The following is a 25,549-nucleotide window of genomic DNA, read 5'->3' as shown; positions in this document are numbered from 1 at the left end:
CTAACAACACAAAACAATCATTTTATCATACTTTTAGATTATTATGTTACTTTTTACTGTCTGTCTGCCGTCTTCCCGACATGTAAAGTTATATTATGAATACGAGTTTTACCTCATAATAAACAAGACTCGTGCAGGTCCGGTTGTCAAAAGAATAGGCCCACTGCAGCACTAAGCTTGTCGTAAAAGACGACTAAATAGTGCCCAGAACCCTGGCCGGAAGAGTGGGGGGCTAGGGCGCTCTGCCCGCAGAGCAACTGGGTTGTGTGCCCCACGTGGTGGAATGGAATACCCATGGCATGTTTCATGCTGGGTTCGTCAGACCATAATACGGAAAACCTGACCACAAACCATAGTGGTGCAACGTATTGGGAAAGATGCTACGTTCATCGCACATTAAAGAACCCTTCTGTAGTATTCTACAGGAATAGGAAACATTTGCTAAATTGCCCAACCCTACCCATCTCTCCCTATTTCCAGTGGCCATTAAAATTTGTCGACCCCATTATCCTTGTGTCCCATCCCATTTTTCATTTCATCATCATATCTTGTTTATCATCTTTTTTATGTTCATCGTCTGGATATAGATATAATATTGCTGTTCGGGCGTTAAACCCAATCAATCAATCAATCAATCAATCAATCAATCAATCAATCAATCAATCAATCAATCAATCAATCAATCAATCCATAGAAAACCACATTTTAAAAGTATAATACAGCAAATAGTTCATGATACTTTTGGTAAAATTTCATATGGACAGGATGGTCGCCTCCAAAAGATCAATGAACATCAGGTATCGATCCAGTTATTTTCTTGGGGCGACCAACTTGTCAATATATTGCCATATGAAAAGCATCATGAAAATTATTTGTTTCATTATCAAAATGTCATAACATATAGATAAATGGCAATTGCAATCACTGGTATGTCGGACAAATGAAAAGTGCAACATTCAAATATTAGTGAACAACTCCAAGTATAGGTATTTTCAGTTTGTATGTCTATCGGTTTTTAAGAACATATAAGGGAATGTGGGGAGGTAAAATAAATACTTACAGTTTCATTTTTGCCAAGAACATCGTAGATGTATTCCCAAGTCGATGTATATTTTCTTGGATTTTCTGAAGAAAACAAAAATTAAAGAAGTAATACCAAATTATCTTTGTGAAATCGTCGGGCAAAATCCTCAACATTTTAAATTAGTTCAAAAAAACTGATCTTAAATCATTGGTGGAATACTTGGGATAGGTGAGGTGTAATTAGTCACTTTATGAATGGTTATTGATTATTTAGTGAAACGAAAATGCATTTACTACCGATGGACTTCTTTTATAATATCATTCATTAAACAAGAATTGATCTCCCAATCATGGATTAAAGATATCCTTTTTTAAAAGTTGTTGTTTAATAAAGTCTGCTGTGGATTTTGTGTAAATAGCTCAGTTTTGTTTTCGTCTAGAAACTCAAGAAAGTAGAAATGTACACAATATATCGGACACACACGTTGGTGAAACCGCCTGTAGACCATTTGCTTTTGGAGTAATGCATTTACTGTAAAACTTTTCGAACACAAATTTACGCTTGTTCAGAGGTTTACATTAGAGTTCATTGCATTTTTGCAAATCTTAGTCATAAGTTCCTATTGTTGTTGAATAAATTCTAAAGGATACAAGATACAGATCGAGTACTTTTTACATTCTATGTATGTACTTTATATCACAATAATCACAAATTCGCGATAAACAGAATGTCACAATCGTAAACTATATAATGTCAGATAGTTTAAGTTAATAATTGCATTTAACATTTGATTAACTGTAATAAAACTCAGTTTTTGAACTTTTGTTATCGTCGCATGTCAAACATGTGCTTATTTGATATCATAATCATGATATGAAGCTGACTACTATACAATGAACTAATTGACTACAATACAAACGAGAGAGTGCATATCTTGGATATTCTATCTGTGATTCTTCGTCGTTATCACTCCACCCGTCATACACGTATCTAGTGCCAAAACTGTTCCAAGTATTATTATAACGGGTTACCATACGCCCATGAAAGAAACCATAACTCTGGTATTCACTAAAATGTTAGATTTTAAAATTTATTGAGACCAGAAAACAAAGAGACATCTTTCAAGAACTATCACAATTCGCTTCTCGAAAATACTAGTAGACAATAAATAAATAACATGTCTTTATAAGACTAGTCTTCCGGTTTTAAAACATTTGTTATCAAAGAGATTAAAGAGTTTATATCTAATCGAACAGCTAATGTTTGCATTTTTGATTAACAAAACGAAACAAAATATGTACAATTCTCCTGAAGTTGTTATGTGTTACGTTAGATTTTTTTTTTATCGAAATGAGATATGGTATGTCAATTATCATCACATTTGGTTCCTTGATACCTTACCTCAATTGAAAATACTAATAAATGAATAACAACACGCGAAATAATGTTACAGCTGTGATATTTGAAACAAAAACATAATTCACTGCTAGAATAGGACGTATGATAAACCTGAAAACCACCATATAGAGATGAGTGGGGGCGGTCCATGGATAAACAGGTGTAGAGGGAAAAAGTTAAAATGAGACTTCTAACCCCCTCCAAAGTCAATTGCGACCATTTCATACTTTATGCGATCTAAAACGGCGAATAATAAATGAATGATGAAAAAGAAAAATGAATATTAAAATGAGATATCTGAGTCCTCCCGAGTCGATTGCAACCATTCCTACATATGTGCGACCTAAACTGGCGAATAAGAAAAGGAATTCTGAGAATGGAAATGAATGATAAAATGAGCTCTCGGTCCCTTCCGAACGCCTCACATTCCTTCCTCCAAAGATGCTTCAGGATGTGTTAGAATTTAAGAAATATTTTCTTTAGAAAAAACACCTTTTAGATGTTCCGTATGATAATTTCCAATTTTGTATTCGAATGTTGAAAAGGAAAAAGGAAAAAAATAAGGAGACAACTTGAGCTTCGTTACGTATGCACGTGTCCTTATTCAAGAGTTGTCGGCTATATCGTTTATATTAGCAGTTAAATCAGCGTAAACATATTTATTTTCGCTGTATACTAATTTGTCGCAATTTGTGTGGTAGACAGTTAAGCACAAACAAAATTTGAACCCGCGAAATTGATTTTTATCACTGAGACAGTAAGATATATCGAAGTTTGCAATATTTATGATTGGATTTTTTTTATTTGATTAATATTATACTCGACGTCACATACAACACATTTCCGAATTGTAGCTTTACTTTTTAAACCGTCGGGACTTACCGCTAGAGTTGTCTCTCTTTTATTTAATATGAAGATAGTTCGCATATATGCATGACGTGTTAGTACCAACGAGTCGCTTATTAGCTTAAATCATGCGTAACAAATCCTTACGGGAAAATCCCATACTAATATCTGCCATGTTGATTTCTACGGGACGATTTGTTTACAAACGAAGTTTGTAAGTTCCCGTCGAACTCCGGTGACAATCGTCTGCTAGATCAACTTCTCGGTATTGTACGTTGTTAGCGTAAAATAAATCCGAGATATCCGAAATAACGCCGAAATGCATTCTGGGTTCTTCGGTTTTTGGCAAACCATTTAAACGTAAACACAATCTCCTAGCAACCCGATCACTGTAAACATGGCCGACTTTTTACAATGTAAATATTGGCACCGAGAATTAAAATCTGACCGGAATTTAACGATTCAATGTTTAGGGAGAAGCCGTTTGGCTAAACGAATGAGCAAGTCATTTAAGACAATTTAAACGACGGTAGGTGTCAATAAAGTCTTAGAAAATATTTTTATTCAAATTTTAACAGTATGTTATTTATGTGACCCCGAGTATAGTTCTATAGGTCACCAACCCAGTAGTCAGACTTATCCTACCCAGAATTATATGACATCTTATTTATCATATATTTTTTGCTATTTCAAAGTTTGAGTTCTTCAAACCAAACATTTAATTTTTATGACTAGTTATAAACAAATGTTTGCGATTGAAGAATTCAAACTTTAATATAACGTTTTTTTTTCGAAATTTGTAGTATTACAAATTTCAAAATACTTAGAACACTAAGGCTTCAGTCATTGTATACACATGGTAGCCCTTCTCAGTGATATATTTAGCGTCCTATTTCGATAGTTTTGGTTTTGAGTACTACTTGTATACTCTTTAATTTGGCATTTGTATCTTTCTGCATATTTGATTGCAATGGTGCTGATGAGGAGTTACTGCTTGGAACATGTCTACAGCATATTGAAATTTGCAATATACATGACTGGTATTGTTTTTGTATTCAATAATCACTGGGTCGACGCCACTGCTGTTGCACCTCAGGTCCCCGAGGGTATTCACCAACCCAGCAGTCAGACCTGTCTAACCCCGATATTTATCAGATATCATTTATTATATTTTTTCAAAATTTGCAGTAAAACAGTATAGTAGTAAGATAAAGATGATCGAGCAAGTAGAAAAAACTACGAGAGTGATCAAGGTACACTTTTGGAAGCTACCATTTCTCATATTATGTTTCATCAGTTATAATACGACAGAAAAAAAAAGAGCTAATGCAATAGATCTGTGCTTGTCATTGCCATTGACGCATCATGTCGGCCGAAAAGTGTATGAAAGCGACATAAGAACTTTAGACGAAATATCTATGATCTTCAGGCGACGCACCAATGGCATATAAGCTTATCAGTAAACAGTTTCGTAAAGTTTGAATAGTCAGTAAGCTTTTTTTTCAAGTATTGAGTCGGGAATTGAAAACTCCATATATGAGAATTTATGGAATACTTTAACAGATAAACAGGAAATGAACGCATGAGTGAATAACACTAATCTATTCGTTTTTGTATTTTCCAATGATATCAAAGAGTTTATAAAACAATATATTAAATGAAAAACTTTAAAAAAGCAGGGGTAAAATAACGTATGGGGCGCATGTAGATTGGTGAAAGACAATATAGATTTATATCAAAATGAAATCATAAAAGTAGTTGGCTAATACTAGTAAGGGAAAGATCTGGACTTTAATACCTGCGAAAACTAATGTTGTCACGTTGAACCAGTTTACGTTTCCTTTTGAGTATTTTCATGAATAAGACCAATCCAATTGAAATTGATACCAAGACTAACAATGGTACACCAACATACAATCCAAGCTTTGAAGTTTCTTAAATTTTAAAAAATAAGATTAAATTTCTTCATATTTTCTAATATTCCATTGCATTGGCAACTACGATAGAAGGTTTGTTTTATTTCAACAATTCATATTTGTTCTGATACTGAAACTAACCATCTGCACCAACTGATTTGTTCAACGTGTCATAGTTTTCCTTTCCTCTTTCGTATACCCTTGACTTTTTATGATCAATTTGGAGGGTGTCTCTAGAAAATCAGAGGACGATTACCCTACCGGTGACCTAGTCCATTCTCCCAGTTTTTAGTGGAGTCCGTGTTTCTCATTTACTTTTGTTACTTTGTATGTATTATTTTGCTTATTTCGTGTTCTTTATTGCGTGTGTCTGTTGTCAATGTCTGGTCTTTGTCCCTGAAATACATTTTTGTATTTCCGCTAAAATCTTGGTTCCCCTGATTACTCTTTCAATAACGTAACGGAAACATCACCTCATTTAAAACTACGATCACATGTGTTATGGTCTTGTGTAAAATAAATCGATACAATCATAATTTTGATTACCGCTATAACCTTGGTTCCCTTGATTATTCTTTCTAATATAATTGTTACAAAATTTTGTTCTTAAATGAATTACTATTCCTTTGTTAAGTGAAATTAATTCTTAGCTCGGCTTTTACATGAAAATAATTGGTCGATATTTCGTCAAGTCTAAGGCAACCATACCAAGGACAATAATTCTATCCATAGGAATAGCTCATATGATCCAGGTGACGAAGTTAAATGTATTCACATTTTTAATTATTCTTATGCCTTATACAGTTTTACATTGACTAAGATTTATTTATCTTTAAAACTTATTGAAACGTTTAGGTGTGAGTTAGCAAGATCCTAATTCCGAATTACTGGTTGCCGACGGGGAGTTTACAACACATACTAATGCTACCAGGTTACATACTAAGCTTATTTCTAGAAAAGCAGAGGACGCTTACCCTACCGGTGCACCTGGTCCATGCTCCCAGTTTTTAGTGAAGTCCGAGTTGCTCATTTACTTTTGTTACTTTGTATGTATGATTTTAGTTACTTTATGTTCTTTGTTATGTATGTCTGTTTTCCATGTCTGGTCTTTGTCCCTGGATTATATTCTTTTGATTACTGCTATAACCTTGGTTCCCTTGATTACTATTTAACTTCCCGTCAGACTGAATTCAGGCTCACGCGCTGAGTTGTTCTAAAGACGTAGAGTAAATTCGTATTGAATAACAGTATGAGAACTTCGCGTTCTATTATATAATTTACACTACAACAAATTTAATGTCCGTAATTCGTAGAACTATCTTAAAAAACTTTTCCACGAAATAACTAGTACGATAATATCATATATTATATCTCGGTAGTAGTTACTTATACAACGGATTCACAAGTTTAGCATACCTATTGATTGTGAAACGATTTGTTCAAAACTAACTACCCTGGCAGTCGTAATCATTCCATTTATACATATGTTGCGCTTTAGTTCGTCATCTAAAAGTGCACGCACATCTTTCTTTTCCATGACGTCATAAAACTCAACTTGGTGTTTTGCAGAAAAGCTACTACTTTGATGAATAAAATATTATAAACCAAATAAGCGGACAATAACAAGTACGAAGAAAAGTATATTAATTTTATTTTCTTCCAATGTTTATCAACAAAGTTATATTTACTTTTTATATGCTTTTTATATACACTTACATATCACTTATTTACATGAACACATTACGATGTAATTGTGAATTTCTTTATTAAATTAAATTGATACTTAGCTAGAAGTATTTTTTCATCCTATTCTTTTTAACTAATAAATAAATAACTATATCAAAATACATTGTTTAAGATTTTAAACATGTATTATACATTTAAATTTCCTTACAAAGGTGTTAGAGAGTAGATACTCTGAGAAGCAATGTCCATAATTCAAATTTGCATGTGAAGTGATACATTTATACGTTCAGTTGAAGTAAAAACATTCAATACCTTGAAGATGCATCCCTTTTCTTTCTTGTATTTCCTGATGGGAAGTTTCTAAATAAAAAAAAATAACCCTGAATATATATAAGCTTTCTGCAATCAGCGATTGTGTAAAAGGCAACTAAAAATAATTTAGCGTCTAGAGCGCTCTATAAATGCTTTGTTATAATACTAATATGATGCATCAAAATAATCAAATAAACAAATAAAAACAAAATCACATAAAACGACTTTAAAATGATAAAAAAGTAAATAGAAATGAATAAGTTGATGCAAAAAAAAAAAAAAAAAAAAAAAAAAAAGTTTACACAGCAAAAGGGTCGTGCAGATGAATTTTCTGTGAAACGACAGAAACAGTGAGAACATCATTGAATAACATACCTTATTACTATTAGATTTAAATTGTTGAATGCTTCCCTAAGTTTCTTTGATTTTGTGTAAAGGTTAAATAGCTAAAATGTAAATGTAGCAATATTTAAAAGTAAATTCGAATGAAAATGTAAAAATATTAAAATTGGTATGCCTTAGAAAATCAATTTAAGTATAATTTTTTTCAGATAGATATTTCTACATTACATTAAAATACACGATATTATCGAAGTATAACGGAAAACCAAAATAAGGAATCATTTGAAAAAGAAAAAAAGTAGATAATTCCAATGTAAAGTCATACTAACTTAGTGGAGCTCGTGCAGCTTGTTTTTCCTCTGAGTTCCCTCTTGTTTGGTATAAGGCATTGATACCTATTGACACGGTTTTTTTCTCAAATACATTTCTTTTGATTGTCAATTTTATTTCAAAGTTTCCTAACGTAGGACAAAAATGAGAGGAAAACTAAATCATAAGAATCATTAAATATTATATTTCTCTATCAGCGTTTAGCAATACTTACAGCGTCGTAAGTGAAGTTGAAAAGTCGTTGATATTCAGTACTATTAGTGTATTCCAAACTGAAATTGACTCTGTATTGAATTACCATAGTAACTGAATACTTCTGAACCGTCCTTGATATTTTGCGTTCTTCAGTTGTAATTGAGAGTGAAGATGTTTCTGTTCCGTTTGTTGCACTCGATGTTGTGAGTTCAACGTTCGTTATTGACACTGTAGATGTCTCAGTTATATCTGTTGCTGTAGGTGATTCTGGGGGTATCGAAGCTTTAGATATAACTGTCGAAATCGATGGGGTGCGTTCTTCAGTCGAAATTGACATTGTAGATGTTTCAGTTATAACTGTTGCTCCAGGTGATTCTGTGGGTCTCGATATTGTTGGTATATTTGTCGTAGTCGATGTAGTGGGTTTTTCGGTCGAATTCGACATTGTATGTGTTTCAGCCCTATCCGTTTTTATGGTTGATTTCTGGAAACCCGGTGTTGTAGGTGAATCTGTCGCACTCGATTTTGTGTGTGCCACAGTCGTTATTGACATCGTGTGTCTTTCAGATTTTCCTGATGTCTGTGTTTCTCTGTTTAAAGATATTTTTGGTTTAAAAGGTGAACTTGATGCAGTTGCTTGGTAAGTTTTGTCTGACGTTGTAGGTGTTTCTCTAGTTCTCCATGTTTTGGGCTCTTCAGTTGTAATTTGCAGTGTACGTGTCTCTGTCCTGCCAGTTGTAGTGGTTGATTCTGTGGAACTCGATGGTGAAGGTGTACCTTTCGCGCTCGATGTCGTGGGTTCGACAGTCGATTTTAATGCTGCCAGTGTTGGTTTATCTATTTCTGTAGTAGATTCTGTGGTACTCGATGATTTAAGCGTTTCTTTTGAACCAGATGTGGTGCATTCTTCAGTCGAAATTAACATTGTTTGTATTTCAGTCCAACCCATTTTTACGGTTGATTCCTTGATACTCGATGTTGTGGTTGAATCTGGTGTACTTGATGTTTTGGTTTCCACAGTCGTTATTGACATCGTATGTGTTTCGGGTTTTCCTGCTGTCTGTGTTTCTGTGGTTAAAGATATTTTTGGTTTAAAAGGTGAATTTGATGCAGTTGATTGGTAATTTTTATCTGATGTTGTAGGTGTTTCTCTGGTTCTCCATGTTTTGGGCTCCTCAGTTGTAATTTGCAGTGTATGTGTCTCTGTCCTGCCTGTTGTAGTTCTTGATTCTGTGGCACTCGATGGTGTAGGTGTATTTTTCGCACTCGATGTCTTGGATTCGACAGTCGTTGTTAATACTGCCAGCGTTGTTTTATCTGTTTCTGTAGTTGATTCTGTGGTACTCGATGTTTTAAGCGTTTCTTTTGAACTCGATGTGATGCGTTCTTCAGTCGAAATTGACATTGTAGATGTGTCAGTCATAACTGTTGCTCTAGGTGATTCTGTGGTTCTGGATGTTGTTTGTTTAACTGTTGAACTCGAAGTGGAGGGTTCTTTGGTGGAAATTGACATTGTATGTGTTTCAGCCCTGTTCGTTTTTGTGGTTGATTCCTTAAAACCCGGTGTTGTAGGCGTATCTGTCGCACTCGATGTCTTATGTTCGACAGTCATTTTTAATCCTGCCAGTGTTGGTTTACCTGTTTCTGCTGTTGATTTTGTGGTACTCGAAGAAGCAGGTGTTTCTTCCAAACTCGATGTGGTGGACTCACCTGTCAAAATTGGCATTGCAGGTATTTCAGTCCTACCCATTGCAGTGGTGAATTTTGTGGTACTCGCTGTTGTATATGAATCTGTTGCACTCGATGTTGTGGGTTGAACCGTCGTTATTGACATTGTTGATGTTTCAGTCATACCTGTAACTGTAAGTGATTCTGTGGGTCTCGATGTTGTTGGTTTACTTGTCGAACTCGATGTCGTGGGTTGTTCAGTCAAAATTGATATTGTATGTGTTTCAGCGCTATCCGTTTTTATGGTTGATTCCTTGAAACTCGGTGTTGTAGGTGAATCTGTCGCACTTGATTTTGCGGGTGCCACTGTCGTCATTAACATCGTATGTGTTTCAGGTTTTCCTGATGTCTGTGTTTCTGCGGTTAAAGATAGTTTTGGTTTATAAGATGAATTTGACGTAGTTACTTCGTAAATTTTGTCTGATGTTGTGGGTGTTTGTCTGGTTCTCAATGTTTTGCGTTCTTCAGGTGTTATTGGCAGTGTATGTGTCTCTGTCCTGCTTATTGTAGTGGTTGATTCTGAGGAACTTGATGGCGTATATGTATCTTCCGCACTCGATGCCCTATGTTCGACAGTCGTTTTTAATGCTGCCAGTGTTGGTTTATCTGTTTCTGTAGTAGATTCTGTGGTACTCGATGATTCAAGCGTTTCTTTTGAACCAGATGTGGTGCGTTCTTCAGTCGAAATTAACATTGTTTGTGTTTCAGTCCAACCCATTTTTACGGTTGATTCCTTGATACTCGATGTTGTGGTTGAATCTGGTGTACTTGATTTTTTGGGTTCCACAGTCGTTATTGACATCGTATGTGTTTCGGGTTTTCCTGCTGTCTGTGTTTCTGTGGTTAAAGATATTTTTGGTTTAAAAAGTGAATTTGATGCAGTTGGTTGGTAAGTTTTGTTTGATGTTGTAGGTGTTTCTCTGGTTCTCATTGTTTTGGGCTCCTCAGTTGTAATTTGCAGTGTATGTCTCTCTGTCCTGCTTATTGTAGTGGTTGATTCTGAGGAACTTGATGGCGTATATGTATCTGTCTCACTCGATGTCCTATGATCGAAAGTCGTTTTTAATACTGCCAGTGTTGGTTTATCTGTTTCTGCTGTTGATCCTGTGGTATTCGATGATGCAAGCGTTTCTTTCGAACCAGATGTGGTGCGTTCTTCAGTCGAAATTGAATTTGTAGATGTTACAGTTATAACTGTTGCTCCAGGTGATTCTGTGGGTCTCGATGTTGTTGGTGTATTTGTCGAAGTCGATGCAGTGGGTTCTTCGGTTGAATTCGACATTGTATGTGTTTCAGTCCTATCCGTATTTGTGGTTGATTTCTGGAAACCCGGTGCTGTAGGTGAATCTGTCGCACTTGATTTTGTGTGTGCCACTGTCGTTTTTGACATCGTGTGTCTTTCAGATTTTCCTGATGTCTGTGTTTCTGTGTTTAGAGATATTTTTGGTTGAAAAGGTGAAATTGATGTAGTTGGTTGGTAAGTTTTGTCTGATATTGTGGGTGTTTCTCTGGTTCTCCATGTTTTGGGCTCTTCAGTTATAATTGGCAGTGTATGTGTCTCTGTCCTGCCTGTTGCAGTGGTTGATGCTGTGAAACTCGATGGTGTAGTTGCATCTTTCGCACTCGATGTCTTGGGTTCGACGGTCGATTTTAATACTGCCAGTGTTGGTTTATCTATTTCTGTAGTAGAATCTGTGGTACTCGATGATTCAAGCGTTTCTTTTGAACCAGATGTGGTGCTTTCTTCAGTCGAAATTAACATTGTTTGTGTTTCAGTCCAACCCATTTTTGCGGTTGATTCCTTGATACTCGATGTTGTGGTTGAATCTGGTGTACTTGATTTTTTGGGTTCCACAGTCGTTATTGACATCGTATGTGTTTCGGGTTTTCCTGCTGTCTGTGTTTCTGTGGTTAAAGATATTTTTGGTTTAAAAGGTGAATTTGATGCACTTGCTTGGTAAGTTTTGTCTGATGTTGTAGGTGTTTCCCAGGTTCTCCATGTTTTGGGCTCCTCAGTTGTAATTTGCAGTGTATGTCTCTCTGTCCTGCCTGTTGTAGTTCTTGATTCTGTGGCACTCGATGGTGTTGGTGTATTTTTCGCACTCGATGTCTTGGATTCGACAGTCGTTGTTAATATTGCCAGTGATGGTTTATCTGTTTCTGTAGTTGATTCTGTGTTTCTCGATGTTTTAAGCGTTTCTTTTGAACTCGATGTGATGCGTTCTTCAGTTGAAATTGACATTGTAGATGTGTCAGTCATAACTGTTGCTCTAGGTGATTCTGTGGATCTGGATGTTGTTTGTGTATTTGTTGAACTCGATGTGGAGGGTTCTTTGGTGGAAATTGACATTGTATATGTTTCAGCCCTGTTTGTTTTTGTGGTTGATTCCTTAAAACCCGGTGTTGTAGGCGTATCTGTCGCACTCGATGTCTTATGTTCGACAGTCATTTTTAATACTGCCAGTGTTGGTTTATCTGTTTCTGTAGTAGATTCTGTGGTACTCGATGTTTTAAGCGTTTCTTTTGAACTCGATGTGATGCGTTCTTCAGTCGACATTGACATTGTAGATGTGTCAGTCATAACTGTTGCTCTAGGTGATTCTGTGGATCTGGATGTTGTTTGTGTATCTGTTGAACTCGATGTGGAGGGTTCTTTGGTGGAAATTGACATTGTATGTGTTTCAGCCCTGTTCGTTTTTGTGGTTGATTCCTTAAAACCCGGTGTTGTAGGCGTATCTGTCGCACTCGATGTCTTATGTTCGACAGTCATTTTTAATCCTGCCAGTGTTGGTTTACCTGTTTCTGCTGTTGATTCTGTGGAACTCGAAGAAGCAGGTGTTTCTTCCAAACTCGATGTGGTGGACTCACCTGTCAAAATTGGCATTGCAGGTATTTCAGTCCTACCCATTGCAGTGGTGAATTTTGTGGTACTCGCTGTTGTATATGAATCTGTTGCACTCGATGTTGTGGGTTGAACCGTCGTTATTGACATTGTTGATGTTTCAGTCATACCTGTAACTGTAAGTGATTCTGTGGGTCTCGATATTGTTGGTTTACTTGTCGAACTCGATGTCGTGGGTTGTTCAGTCAAAATCGATATTGTATGTGTTTCAGCGCTGTCCATTTTTATGGTTGATTCCTTGAAACTCGGTGTTGTAGGTGAATCTGTCGCACTCGATTTTGCGGGTGCCATTGTCGTCATTAACATCGTATGTGTTTCAGGTTTTCCTGATGTCTGTGTTTCTGCGGTTAAAGATAGTTTTGGTTTATAAGATGAATTTGACGTAGTTATTTCGTAAATTTTGTCTGATGTTGTGGGTGTTTGTCTGGTTCTCAATGTTTTGCGTTCTTCAGGTGTTATTGGCAGTGTATGTGTCTCTGTCCTGCTTATTGTAGTGGTTGATTCTGAGGAACTTGATGGCGTATATGTATCTTCCGCACTCGATGCCCTATGTTCGACAGTCGTTTTTAATGCTGCCAGTGTTGGTTTAGCTGTTTCTGTAGTAGATTCTGTGGTACTCGATGATTCAAGCGTTTCTTTTGAACCAGATGTGGTGCGTTCTTCAGTCGAAATTAACATTGTTTGTGTTTCAGTCCAACCCATTTTTACGGTTGATTCCTTGATACTCGATGTTGTGGTTGAATCTGGTGTACTTGATTTTTTGGGTTCCACAGTCGTTATTGACATCGTATGTGTTTCGGGTTTTCCTGCTGTCTGTGTTTCTGTGGTTAAAGATATTTTTGGTTTAAAAGGTGAATTTGATGCAGTTGATTGGTAAGTTTTGTCTGATGTTGTAGGTGTTTCTCTGGTTCTCAATGTTTTGGGCTCCTCAGTTGTAATTTGTAGTGTATGTGTCTCTGTCCTGCCTGTTGTAGTTCTTGATTCTGTGGCACTCGATGGTGTAGGTGTATTTTTCGCACTCGATGTCTTGGATTCGACAGTCGTTGTTAATACTGCCAGTGTTGGTTTATCTGTTTCTGTAGTTGATTCTGTGTTTCTCGATGTTTTAAGCGTTTCTTTTGAACTCGATGTGATGCGTTCTTCAGTCGACATTGACATTGTAGATGTGTCAGTCATAACTGTTGCTCTAGGTGATTCTGTGGATCTGGATGTTGTTTGTGTATCTGTTGAACTCGATGTGGAGGGTTCTTTGGTGGAAATTGACATTGTATGTGTTTCAGCCCTGTTCGTTTTTGTGGTTGATTCCTTAAAACCCGGTGTTGTAGGCGTATCTGTCGCACTCGATGTCTTATGTTCGACAGTCATTTTTAATCCTGCCAGTGTTGGTTTACCTGTTTCTGCTGTTGATTCTGTGGTACTCGAAGAAGCAGGTGTTTCTTCCAAACTCGATGTGGTGGACTCATCTGTCAAAATTGGCATTGCAGGTATTTCAGTCCTACCCATTGCAGTGGTGAATTTTGTTGGTTTACTTGTCGAACTCGATGTCGTGGGTTGTTCAGTCAAAATTGATATTGTATGTGTTTCAGCGCTATCAATTTTTATGGTTGATTCCTTGAAACTCGGTGTTGTAGGTGAATCTGTCGCACTCGATTTTGCGGGTGCCACTGTCGTCATTAACATCGTATGTGTTTCAGGTTTTCCTGATGTCTGTGTTTCTGCGGTTAAAGATAGTTTTGGTTTATAAGATGAATTTGACGTAGTTACTTCGTAAATTTTGTCTGATGTTGTGGGTGTTTGTCTGGTTCTCAATGTTTTGCGTTCTTCAGGTGTTATTGGCAGTGTATGTGTCTCTGTCCTGCTTATTGTAGCGGTTGATTCTGAGGAACTTGATGGCGTATATGTATCTTTCGCACTCGATGCCCTATGTTCGACAGTCGTTTTTAATGCTGCCAGTGTTGGTTTAGCTGTTTCTGTAGTAGATTCTGTGGTACTCGATGATTCAAGCGTTTCTTTTGAACCAGATGTGGTGCGTTCTTCAGTCGAAATTAACATTGTTTGTGTTTCAGTCCAACCCATTTTTACGGTTGATTCCTTGATACTCGATGTTGTGGTTGAATCTGGTGTACTTGATTTTTTGGGTTCCACAGTCGTTATTGACATCGTATGTGTTTCGGGTTTTCCTGCTGTCTGTGTTTCTGTGGTTAAAGATATTTTTGGTTTAAAAGGTGAATTTGATGCAGTTGATTGGTAAGTTTTGTCTGATGTTGTAGGTGTTTCTCTGGTTCTCAATGTTTTGGGCTCCTCAGTTGTAATTTGTAGTGTATGTGTCTCTGTCCTGCCTGTTGTAGTTCTTGATTCTGTGGCACTCGATGGTGTAGGTGTATTTTTCGCACTCGATGTCTTGGATTCGACAGTCGTTGTTAATACTGCCAGTGTTGGTTTATCTGTTTCTGTAGTTGATTCTGTGTTTCTCGATGTTTTAAGCGTTTCTTTTGAACTCGATGTGATGCGTTCTTCAGTCGACATTGACATTGTAGATGTGTCAGTCATAACTGTTGCTCTAGGTGATTCTGTGGATCTGGATGTTGTTTGTGTATCTGTTGAACTCGATGTGGAGGGTTCTTTGGTGGAAATTGACATTGTATGTGTTTCAGCCCTGTTCGTTTTTGTGGTTGATTCCTTAAAACCCGGTGTTGTAGGCGTATCTGTCGCACTCGATGTCTTATGTTCGACAGTCATTTTTAATCCTGCCAGTGTTGGTTTACCTGTTTCTGCTGTTGATTCTGTGGTACTCGAAGAAGCAGGTGTTTCTTCCAAACTCGATGTGGTGGACTCATCTGTCAAAATTGGCATTGCAGGTATTTCAGTCCTACCCATTGCAGTGGTGAATTTTGTTGGTTTACTTGTCGAACTCGATGTCGTGGGTTGTTCAGTCAAAATTGATATTGTATGTGTTTCAGCGCTATCAATTTTTATGGTTGATTCCTTGAAACTCGGTGTTGTAGGTGAATCTGTCGCACTCGATTTTGCGGGTGCCACTGTCGTCATTAACATCGTATGTGTTTCAGGTTTTCCTGATGTCTGTGTTTCTGCGGTTAAAGATAGTTTTGGTTTATAAGATGAATTTGACGTAGTTACTTCGTAAATTTTGTCTGATGTTGTGGGTGTTTGTCTGGTTCTCAATGTTTTGCGTTCTTCAGGTGTTATTGGCAGTGTATGTGTCTCTGTCCTGCTTATTGTAGCGGTTGATTCTGAGGAACTTGATGGCGTATATGTATCTTTCGCACTCGATGCCCTATGTTCGACAGTCGTTTTTAATGCTGCCAGTGTTGGTTTAGCTGTTTCTGTAGTAGATTCTGTGGTACTCGATGATTCAAGCGTTTCTTTTGAACCAGATGTGGTGCGTTCTTCAGTCGAAATTAACATTGTTTGTGTTTCAGTCCAACCCATTTTTACGGTTGATTCCTTGATACTCGATGTTGTGGTTGAATCTGGTGTACTTGATTTTTTGGGTTCCACAGTCGTTATTGACATCGTATGTGTTTCGGGTTTTCCTGCTGTCTGTGTTTCTGTGGTTAACGATATTTTTGGTTTAAAAGGTGAATTTGATGCAGTTGATTGGTAAGTTTTGTCTGATGTTGTAGGTGTTTCTCTGGTTCTCATTGTTTTGGGCTCCTCAGTTGTAATTTGCAGTGTATGTCTCTCTGTCCTGCTTATTGTAGTGGTTGATTCTGAGGAACTTGATGGCGTATATGTATCTGTCTCACTCGATGTCCTATGATCGAAAGTCGTTTTTAATACTGCCAGTGTTGGTTTATCTGTTTCTGCTGTTGATCCTGTGGTATTCGATGATGCAAGCGTTTCTTTCGAACCAGATGTGGTGCGTTCTTCAGTCGAAATTGAATTTGTAGATGTTACAGTTATAACTGTTGCTCCAGGTGATTCTGTGGGTCTCGATGTTGTTGGTGTATTTGTCGAAGTCGATGCAGTGGGTTCTTCGGTTGAATTCGACATGGTATGTGCTTCAGTCCTATCCGTATTTGTGGTTGATTTCTGGAAACCCGGTGCTGTAGGTGAATCTGTCGCACTTGATTTTGTGTGTGCCACTGTCGTTTTTGACATCGTGTGTCTTTCAGATTTTCCTGATGTCTGTGTTTCTGTGTTTAGAGATATTTTTGGTTGAAAAGGTGAAATTGATGTAGTTGGTTGGTAAGTTTTGTCTGATATTGTGGGTGTTTCTCTGGTTCTCCATGTTTTGGGCTCTTCAGTTATAATTGGCAGTGTATGTGTCTCTGTCCTGCCTGTTGCAGTGGTTGATGCTGTGAAACTCGATGGTGTAGTTGTATCTTTCGCACTCGATGTCTTGGGTTCGACGGTCGATTTTAATGCTGCCAGTGTTGGTTTATCTATTTCTGTAGTAGAATCTGTGGTACTCGATGATTCAAGCGTTTCTTTTGAACCAGATGTGGTGCTTTCTTCAGTCGAAATTAACATTGTTTGTGTTTCAGTCCAACCCATTTTTACGGTTGATTCCTTGATACTCGATGTTGTGGTTGAATCTGGTGTACTTGATTTTTTGGGTTCCACAGTCGTTATTGACATCGTATGTGTTTCGGGTTTTCCTGCTTTCTGTGTTTCTGTGGTTAAAGATATTTTTGGTTTAAAAGGTGAATTTGATGCAGTTGGTTGGTAAGTTTTGTCTGATGTTGTAGATGTTTCTCTGGTTCTCCATGTTTTGGGCTCCTCAGTTGTAATTTGTAGTGTATGTGTCTCTGTCCTGCCTGTTGTAGTTCTTGATTCTGTGGCACTCGATGGTGTAGGTGTTTTTTTCGCACTCGATGTCTTGGATTCGACAGTCGTTGTTAATACTGCCAGTGTTGGTTTATCTGTTTCTGTAGTAGATTCTGTGGTACTCGATGTTTTAAGCGTTTCTTTTGAACTCGATGTGATGCGTTCTTCAGTCGACATTGACATTGTAGATGTGTCAGTCATAACTGTTGCTCTAGGTGATTCTGTGGATCTGGATGTTGTTTGTGTATCTGTTGAACTCGATGTGGAGGGTTCTTTGGTGGAAATTGACATTGTATGTGTTTCAGCCCTGTTCGTTTTTGTGGTTGATTCCTTAAAACCCGGTGTTGTAGGCGTATCTGTCGCACTCGATGTCTTATGTTCGACAGTCATTTTTAATCCTGCCAGTGTTGGTTTACCTGTTTCTGCTGTTGATTCTGTGGTACTCGAAGAAGCAGGTGTTTCTTCCAAACTCGATGTGGTGGACTCATCTGTCAAAATTGGCATTGCAGGTATTTCAGTCCTACCCATTGCAGTGGTGAATTTTGTTGGTTTACTTGTCGAACTCGATGTCGTGGGTTGTTCAGTCAAAATTGATATTGTATGTGTTTCAGCGCTATCAATTTTTATGGTTGATTCCTTGAAACTCGGTGTTGTAGGTGAATCTGTCGCACTCGATTTTGCGGGTGCCACTGTCGTCATTAACATCGTATGTGTTTCAGGTTTTCCGGATGTCTGTGTTTCTGCGGTTAAAGATAGTTTTGGTTTATAAGATGAATTTGACGTAGTTACTTCGTAAATTTTGTCTGATGTTGTGGGTGTTTGTCTGGTTCTCAATGTTTTGCGTTCTTCAGGTGTTATTGGCAGTGTATGTGTCTCTGTCCTGCTTATTGTAGCGGTTGATTCTGAGGAACTTGATGGCGTATATGTATCTTTCGCACTCGATGCCCTATGTTCGACAGTCGTTTTTAATGCTGCCAGTGTTGGTTTAGCTGTTTCTGTAGTAGATTCTGTGGTACTCGATGATTCAAGCGTTTCTTTTGAACCAGATGTGGTGCGTTCTTCAGTCGAAATTAACATTGTTTGTGTTTCAGTCCAACCCATTTTTACGGTTGATTCCTTGATACTCGATGTTGTGGTTGAATCTGGTGTACTTGATTTTTTGGGTTCCACAGTCGTTATTGACATCGTATGTGTTTCGGGTTTTCCTGCTGTCTGTGTTTCTGTGGTTAAAGATATTTTTGGTTTAAAAGGTGAATTTGATGCAGTTGATTGGTAAGTTTTGTCTGATGTTGTAGATGTTTCTCTGGTTCTCAATGTTTTGGGCTCCTCAGTTGTAATTTGCAGTGTATGTCTCTCTGTCCTGCTTATTGTAGTGGTTGATTCTGAGGAACTTGATGGCGTATATGTATCTGTCTCACTCGATGTCCTATGATCGAAAGTCGTTTTTAATACTGCCAGTGTTGGTTTATCTGTTTCTGCTGTTGATCCTGTGGTATTCGATGATGCAAGCGTTTCTTTCGAACCAGATGTGGTGCGTTCTTCAGTCGAAATTGAATTTGTAGATGTTACAGTTATAACTGTTGCTCCAGGTGATTCTGTGGGTCTCGATGTTGTTGGTGTATTTGTCGAAGTCGATGCAGTGGGTTCTTCGGTTGAATTCGACATTGTATGTGTTTCAGTCCTATCCGTATTTGTGGTTGATTTCTGGAAACCCGGTGCTGTAGGTGAATCTGTCGCACTTGATTTTGTGTGTGCCACTGTCGTTTTTGACATCGTGTGTCTTTCAGATTTTCCTGATGTCTGTGTTTCTGTGTTTAGAGATATTTTTGGTTGAAAAGGTGAAATTGATGTAGTTGGTTGGTAAGTTTTGTCTGATATTGTGGGTGTTTCTCTGGTTCTCCATGTTTTGGGCTCTTCAGTTATAATTGGCAGTGTATGTGTCTCTGTCCTGCCTGTTGCAGTGGTTGATGCTGTGAAACTCGATGGTGTAGTTGTATCTTTCGCACTCGATGTCTTGGGTTCGACGGTCGATTTTAATGCTGCCAGTGTTGGTTTATCTATTTCTGTAGTAGAATCTGTGGTACTCGATGATTCAAGCGTTTCTTTTGAACCAGATGTGGTGCTTTCTTCAGTCGAAATTAACATTGTTTGTGTTTCAGTCCAACCCATTTTTACGGTTGATTCCTTGATACTCGATGTTGTGGTTGAATCTGGTGTACTTGATTTTTTGGGTTCCACAGTCGTTATTGACATCGTATGTGTTTCGGGTTTTCCTGCTGTCTGTGTTTCTGTGGTTAAAGATATTTTTGGTTTAAAAGGTGAATTTGATGCAGTTGGTTGGTAAGTTTTGTCTGATGTTGTAGATGTTTCTCTGGTTCTCCATGTTTTGGGCTCCTCAGTTGTAATTTGTAGTGTATGTGTCTCTGTCCTGCCTGTTGTAGTTCTTGATTCTGTGGCACTCGATGGTGTAGGTGTATTTTTCGCACTCGATGTCTTGGATTCGACAGTCGTTGTTAATACTGCCAGTGTTGGTTTATCTGTTTCTGTAGTAGATTCTGTGGTACTCGATGTTTTAAGCGTTTCTTTTGAACTCGATGTGATGCGTTCTTCAGTTGACATTGACATTGTAGATGTGTCAGTCATAACTGTTGCTCTAGGTGATTCTGTGGATCTGGATGTTGTTTGTGTATCTGTTGAACTCGAAGTGGAGGGTTCTTTGGTGGAAATTGACATTGTATGTGTTTCAGCCCTGTTCGTTTTTGTGGTTGATTCCTTAAAACCCGGTGTTGTAGGCGTATCTGTCGCACTCGATGTCTTATGTTCGACAGTCATTTTTAATCCTGCCAGTGTTGGTTTACCTGTTTCTGCTGTTGATTCTGTGGAACTCGAAGAAGCAGGTGTTTCTTCCAAAGTCGATGTGGTGGACTCACCTGTCAAAATTGGCATTGCAGGTATTTCAGTCCTACCCATTGCAGTGGTGAATTTTGTGGTACTCGCTGTTGTATATGAATCTGTTGCACTCGATGTTGTGGGTTGAACCGTCGTTATTGACATTGTTGATGTTTCAGTCATACATGTAACTGTAAGTGATTCTGTGGGTCTCGATATTGTTGGTTTACTTGTCGAACTCGATGTCGTGGGTTGTTCAGTCAAAATCGATATTGTATGTGTTTCAGCGCTGTCCATTTTTATGGTTGATTCCTTGAAACTCGGTGTTGTAGGTGAATCTGTCGCACTCGATTTTGCGGGTGCCATTGTCGTCATTAACATCGTATGTGTTTCAGGTTTTCCTGATGTCTGTGTTTCTGCGGTTAAAGATAGTTTTGGTTTATAAGATGAATTTGACGTAGTTATTTCGTAAATTTTGTCTGATGTTGTGGGTGTTTGTCTGGTTCTCAATGTTTTGCGTTCTTCAGGTGTTATTGGCAGTGTATGTGTCTCTGTCCTGCTTATTGTAGCGGTTGATTCTGAGGAACTTGATGGCGTATATGTATCTTCCGCACTCGATGCCCTATGTTCGACAGTCGTTTTTAATGCTGCCAGTGTTGGTTTAGCTGTTTCTGTAGTAGATTCTGTGGTACTCAATGATTCAAGCGTTTCTTTTGAACCAGATGTGGTGCGTTCTTCAGTCGAAATTAACATTGTTTGTGTTTCAGCCCAACCCATTTTTACGGTTGATTCCTTGATACTCGATGTTGTGGTTGAATCTGGTGTACTTGATTTTTTGGGTTCCACAGTCGTTATTGACATCGTATGTGTTTCGGGTTTTCCTGCTGTCTGTGTTTCTGTGGTTAAAGATATTTTTGGTTTAAAAGGTGAATTTGATGCAGTTGATTGGTAAGTTTTGTCTGATGTTGTAGATGTTTCTCTGGTTCTCAATGTTTTGGGCTCCTCAGTTGTAATTTGCAGTGTATGTCTCTCTGTCCTGCTTATTGTAGTGGTTGATTCTGAGGAACTTGATGGCGTATATGTATCTGTCTCACTCGATGTCCTATGATCGAAAGTCGTTTTTAATACTGCCAGTGTTGGTTTATCTGTTTCTGCTGTTGATCCTGTGGTATTCGATGATGCAAGCGTTTCTTTCGAACCAGATGTGGTGCGTTCTTCAGTCGAAATTGAATTTGTAGATGTTACAGTTATAACTGTTGCTCCAGGTGATTCTGTGGGTCTCGATGTTGTTGGTGTATTTGTCGAAGTCGATGCAGTGGGTTCTTCGGTTGAATTCGACATTGTATGTGTTTCAGTCCTATCCGTATTTGTGGTTGATTTCTGGAAACCCGGTGCTGTAGGTGAATCTGTCGCACTTGATTTTGTGTGTGCCACTGTCGTTTTTGACATCGTGTGTCTTTCAGATTTTCCTGATGTCTGTGTTTCTGTGTTTAGAGATATTTTTGGTTGAAAAGGTGAAATTGATGTAGTTGGTTGGTAAGTTTTGTCTGATATTGTGGGTGTTTCTCTGGTTCTCCATGTTTTGGGCTCTTCAGTTATAATTGGCAGTGTATGTGTCTCTGTCCTGCCTGTTGCAGTGGTTGATGCTGTGAAACTCGATGGTGTAGTTGTATCTTTCGCACTCGATGTCTTGGGTTCGACGGTCGATTTTAATGCTGCCAGTGTTGGTTTATCTATTTCTGTAGTAGAATCTGTGGTACTCGATGATTCAAGCGTTTCTTTTGAACCAGATGTGGTGCTTTCTTCAGTCGAAATTAACATTGTTTGTGTTTCAGTCCAACCCATTTTTACGGTTGATTCCTTGATACTCGATGTTGTGGTTGAATCTGGTGTACTTGATTTTTTGGGTTCCACAGTCGTTATTGACATCGTATGTGTTTCGGGTTTTCCTGCTTTCTGTGTTTCTGTGGTTAAAGATATTTTTGGTTTAAAAGGTGAATTTGATGCAGTTGGTTGGTAAGTTTTGTCTGATGTTGTAGATGTTTCTCTGGTTCTCCATGTTTTGGGCTCCTCAGTTGTAATTTGTAGTGTATGTGTCTCTGTCCTGCCTGTTGTAGTTCTTGATTCTGTGGCACTCGATGGTGTAGGTGTTTTTTTCGCACTCGATGTCTTGGATTCGACAGTCGTTGTTAATACTGCCAGTGTTGGTTTATCTGTTTCTGTAGTAGATTCTGTGGTACTCGATGTTTTAAGCGTTTCTTTTGAACTCGATGTGATGCGTTCTTCAGTCGACATTGACATTGTAGATGTGTCAGTCATAACTGTTGCTCTAGGTGATTCTGTGGATCTGGATGTTGTTTGTGTATCTGTTGAACTCGATGTGGAGGGTTCTTTGGTGGAAATTGACATTGTATGTGTTTCAGCCCTGTTCGTTTTTGTGGTTGATTCCTTAAAACCCGGTGTTGTAGGCGTATCTGTCGCACTCGATGTCTTATGTTCGACAGTCATTTTTAATCCTGCCAGTGTTGGTTTACCTGTTTCTGCTGTTGATTCTGTGGTACTCGAAGAAGCAGGTGTTTCTTCCAAACTCGATGTGGTGGACTCATCTGTCAAAATTGGCATTGCAGGTATTTCAGTCCTACCCATTGCAGTGGTGAATTTTGTTGGTTTACTTGTCGAACTCGATGTCGTGGGTTGTTCAGTCAAAATTGATATTGTATGTGTTTCAGCGCTATCAATTTTTATGGTTGATTCCTTGAAACTCGGTGTTGTAGGTGAATCTGTCGCACTCGATTTTGCGGGTGCCACTGTCGTCATTAACATCGTATGTGTTTCAGGTTTTCCGGATGTCTGTGTTTCTGCGGTTAAAGATAGTTTTGGTTTATAAGATGAATTTGACGTAGTTACTTCGTAAATTTTGTCTGATGTTGTGGGTGTTTGTCTGGTTCTCAATGTTTTGCGTTCTTCAGGTGTTATTGGCAGTGTATGTGTCTCTGTCCTGCTTATTGTAGCGGTTGATTCTGAGGAACTTGATGGCGTATATGTATCTTTCGCACTCGATGCCCTATGTTCGACAGTCGTTTTTAATGCTGCCAGTGTTGGTTTAGCTGTTTCTGTAGTAGATTCTGTGGTACTCGATGATTCAAGCGTGTCTTTTGAACCAGATGTGGTGCGTTCTTCAGTCGAAATTAACATTGTTTGTGTTTCAGTCCAACCCATTTTTACGGTTGATTCCTTGATACTCGATGTTGTGGTTGAATCTGGTGTACTTGATTTTTTGGGTTCCACAGTCGTTATTGACATCGTATGTGTTTCGGGTTTTCCTGCTGTCTGTGTTTCTGTGGTTAAAGATATTTTTGGTTTAAAAGGTGAATTTGATGCAGTTGATTGGTAAGTTTTGTCTGATGTTGTAGATGTTTCTCTGGTTCTCAATGTTTTGGGCTCCTCAGTTGTAATTTGCAGTGTATGTCTCTCTGTCCTGCTTATTGTAGTGGTTGATTCTGAGGAACTTGATGGCGTATATGTATCTGTCTCACTCGATGTCCTATGATCGAAAGTCGTTTTTAATACTGCCAGTGTTGGTTTATCTGTTTCTGCTGTTGATCCTGTGGTATTCGATGATGCAAGCGTTTCTTTCGAACCAGATGTGGTGCGTTCTTCAGTCGAAATTGAATTTGTAGATGTTACAGTTATAACTGTTGCTCCAGGTGATTCTGTGGGTCTCGATGTTGTTGGTGTATTTGTCGAAGTCGATGCAGTGGGTTCTTCGGTTGAATTCGACATTGTATGTGTTTCAGTCCTATCCGTATTTGTGGTTGATTTCTGGAAACCCGGTGCTGTAGGTGAATCTGTCGCACTTGATTTTGTGTGTGCCACTGTCGTTTTTGACATCGTGTGTCTTTCAGATTTTCCTGATGTCTGTGTTTCTGTGTTTAGAGATATTTTTGGTTGAAAAGGTGAAATTGATGTAGTTGGTTGGTAAGTTTTGTCTGATATTGTGGGTGTTTCTCTGGTTCTCCATGTTTTGGGCTCTTCAGTTATAATTGGCAGTGTATGTGTCTCTGTCCTGCCTGTTGCAGTGGTTGATGCTGTGAAACTCGATGGTGTAGTTGTATCTTTCGCAATCGATGTCTTGGGTTCGACGGTCGATTTTAATGCTGCCAGTGTTGGTTTATCTATTTCTGTAGTAGAATCTGTGGTACTCGATGATTCAAACGTTTCTTTTGAACCAGATGTGGTGCTTTCTTCAGTCGAAATTAACATTGTTTGTGTTTCAGTCCAACCCATTTTTACGGTTGATTCCTTGATACTCGATGTTGTGGTTGAATCTGGTGTACTTGATTTTTTGGGTTCCACAGTCGTTATTGACATCGTATGTGTTTCGGGTTTTCCTGCTGTCTGTGTTTCTGTGGTTAAAGATATTTTTGGTTTAAAAGGTGAATTTGATGCAGTTGGTTGGTAAGTTTTGTCTGATGTTGTAGATGTTTCTCTGGTTCTCCATGTTTTGGGCTCCTCAGTTGTAATTTGTAGTGTATGTGTCTCTGTCCTGCCTGTTGTAGTTCTTGATTCTGTGGCACTCGATGGTGTAGGTGTATTTTTCGCACTCGATGTCTTGGATTCGACAGTCGTTGTTAATACTGCCAGTGTTGGTTTATCTGTTTCTGTAGTTGATTCTGTGGTACTCGATGTTTTAAGCGTTTCTTTTGAACTCGATGTGATGCGTTCTTCAGTCGACATTGACATTGTAGATGTGTCAGTCATAACTGTTGCTCTAGGTGATTCTGTGGATCTGGATGTTGTTTGTGTATCTGTTGAACTCGATGTGGAGGGTTCTTTGGTGGAAATTGACATTGTATGTGTTTCAGCCCTGTTCGTTTTTGTGGTTGATTCCTTAAAACCCGGTGTTGTAGGCGTATCTGTCGCACTCGATGTCTTATGTTCGACAGTCATTTTTAATCCTGCCAGTGTTGGTTTACCTGTTTCTGCTGTTGATTCTGTGGAACTCGAAGAAGCAGGTGTTTCTTCCAAAGTCGATGTGGTGGACTCACCTGTCAAAATTGGCATTGCAGGTATTTCAGTCCTACCCATTGCAGTGGTGAATTTTGTGGTACTCGCTGTTGTATATGAATCTGTTGCACTCGATGTTGTGGGTTGAACCGTCGTTATTGACATTGTTGATGTTTCAGTCAT

The 25,549-nt window shown here is 38.3% G+C and overlaps 1 protein-coding gene across 1 annotated transcript in view; it reads right to left on the bottom strand.

Annotated features, from left to right (window-relative positions):
• Positions 1–25,549, bottom strand: part of LOC148611725 (uncharacterized) — a 37,543-nt gene that overhangs the window by 2,782 nt on the left and 9,212 nt on the right. The window contains exons 3-9 of the mRNA XM_088595321.1: positions 8,069–25,407; positions 7,558–7,628; positions 7,183–7,230; positions 6,601–6,764; positions 5,067–5,202; positions 1,944–2,092; positions 1,061–1,125 (exon numbers count right to left, since the gene is read on the bottom strand). Of these exons, the coding sequence (XP_088451447.1) occupies positions 1,061–1,125; positions 1,944–2,092; positions 5,067–5,202; positions 6,601–6,764; positions 7,183–7,230; positions 7,558–7,628; positions 8,069–25,407 (17,972 nt within the window). The remainder of the gene's footprint in view (positions 1–1,060; positions 1,126–1,943; positions 2,093–5,066; positions 5,203–6,600; positions 6,765–7,182; positions 7,231–7,557; positions 7,629–8,068; positions 25,408–25,549) is intronic.

The sequence above is a fragment of the Perna viridis genome, chromosome 7 (assembly GCF_037379345.1).
Source record: "Perna viridis isolate PV_CMFRI_1.1 ecotype Kerala chromosome 7, ASM3737934v1, whole genome shotgun sequence".
Lineage (NCBI taxonomy): Eukaryota > Metazoa > Mollusca > Bivalvia > Mytilida > Mytilidae > Perna > Perna viridis.
Note: the sequence above shows the minus strand (reverse complement) of the source record. Positions and strands in the feature narration are given on the sequence as shown.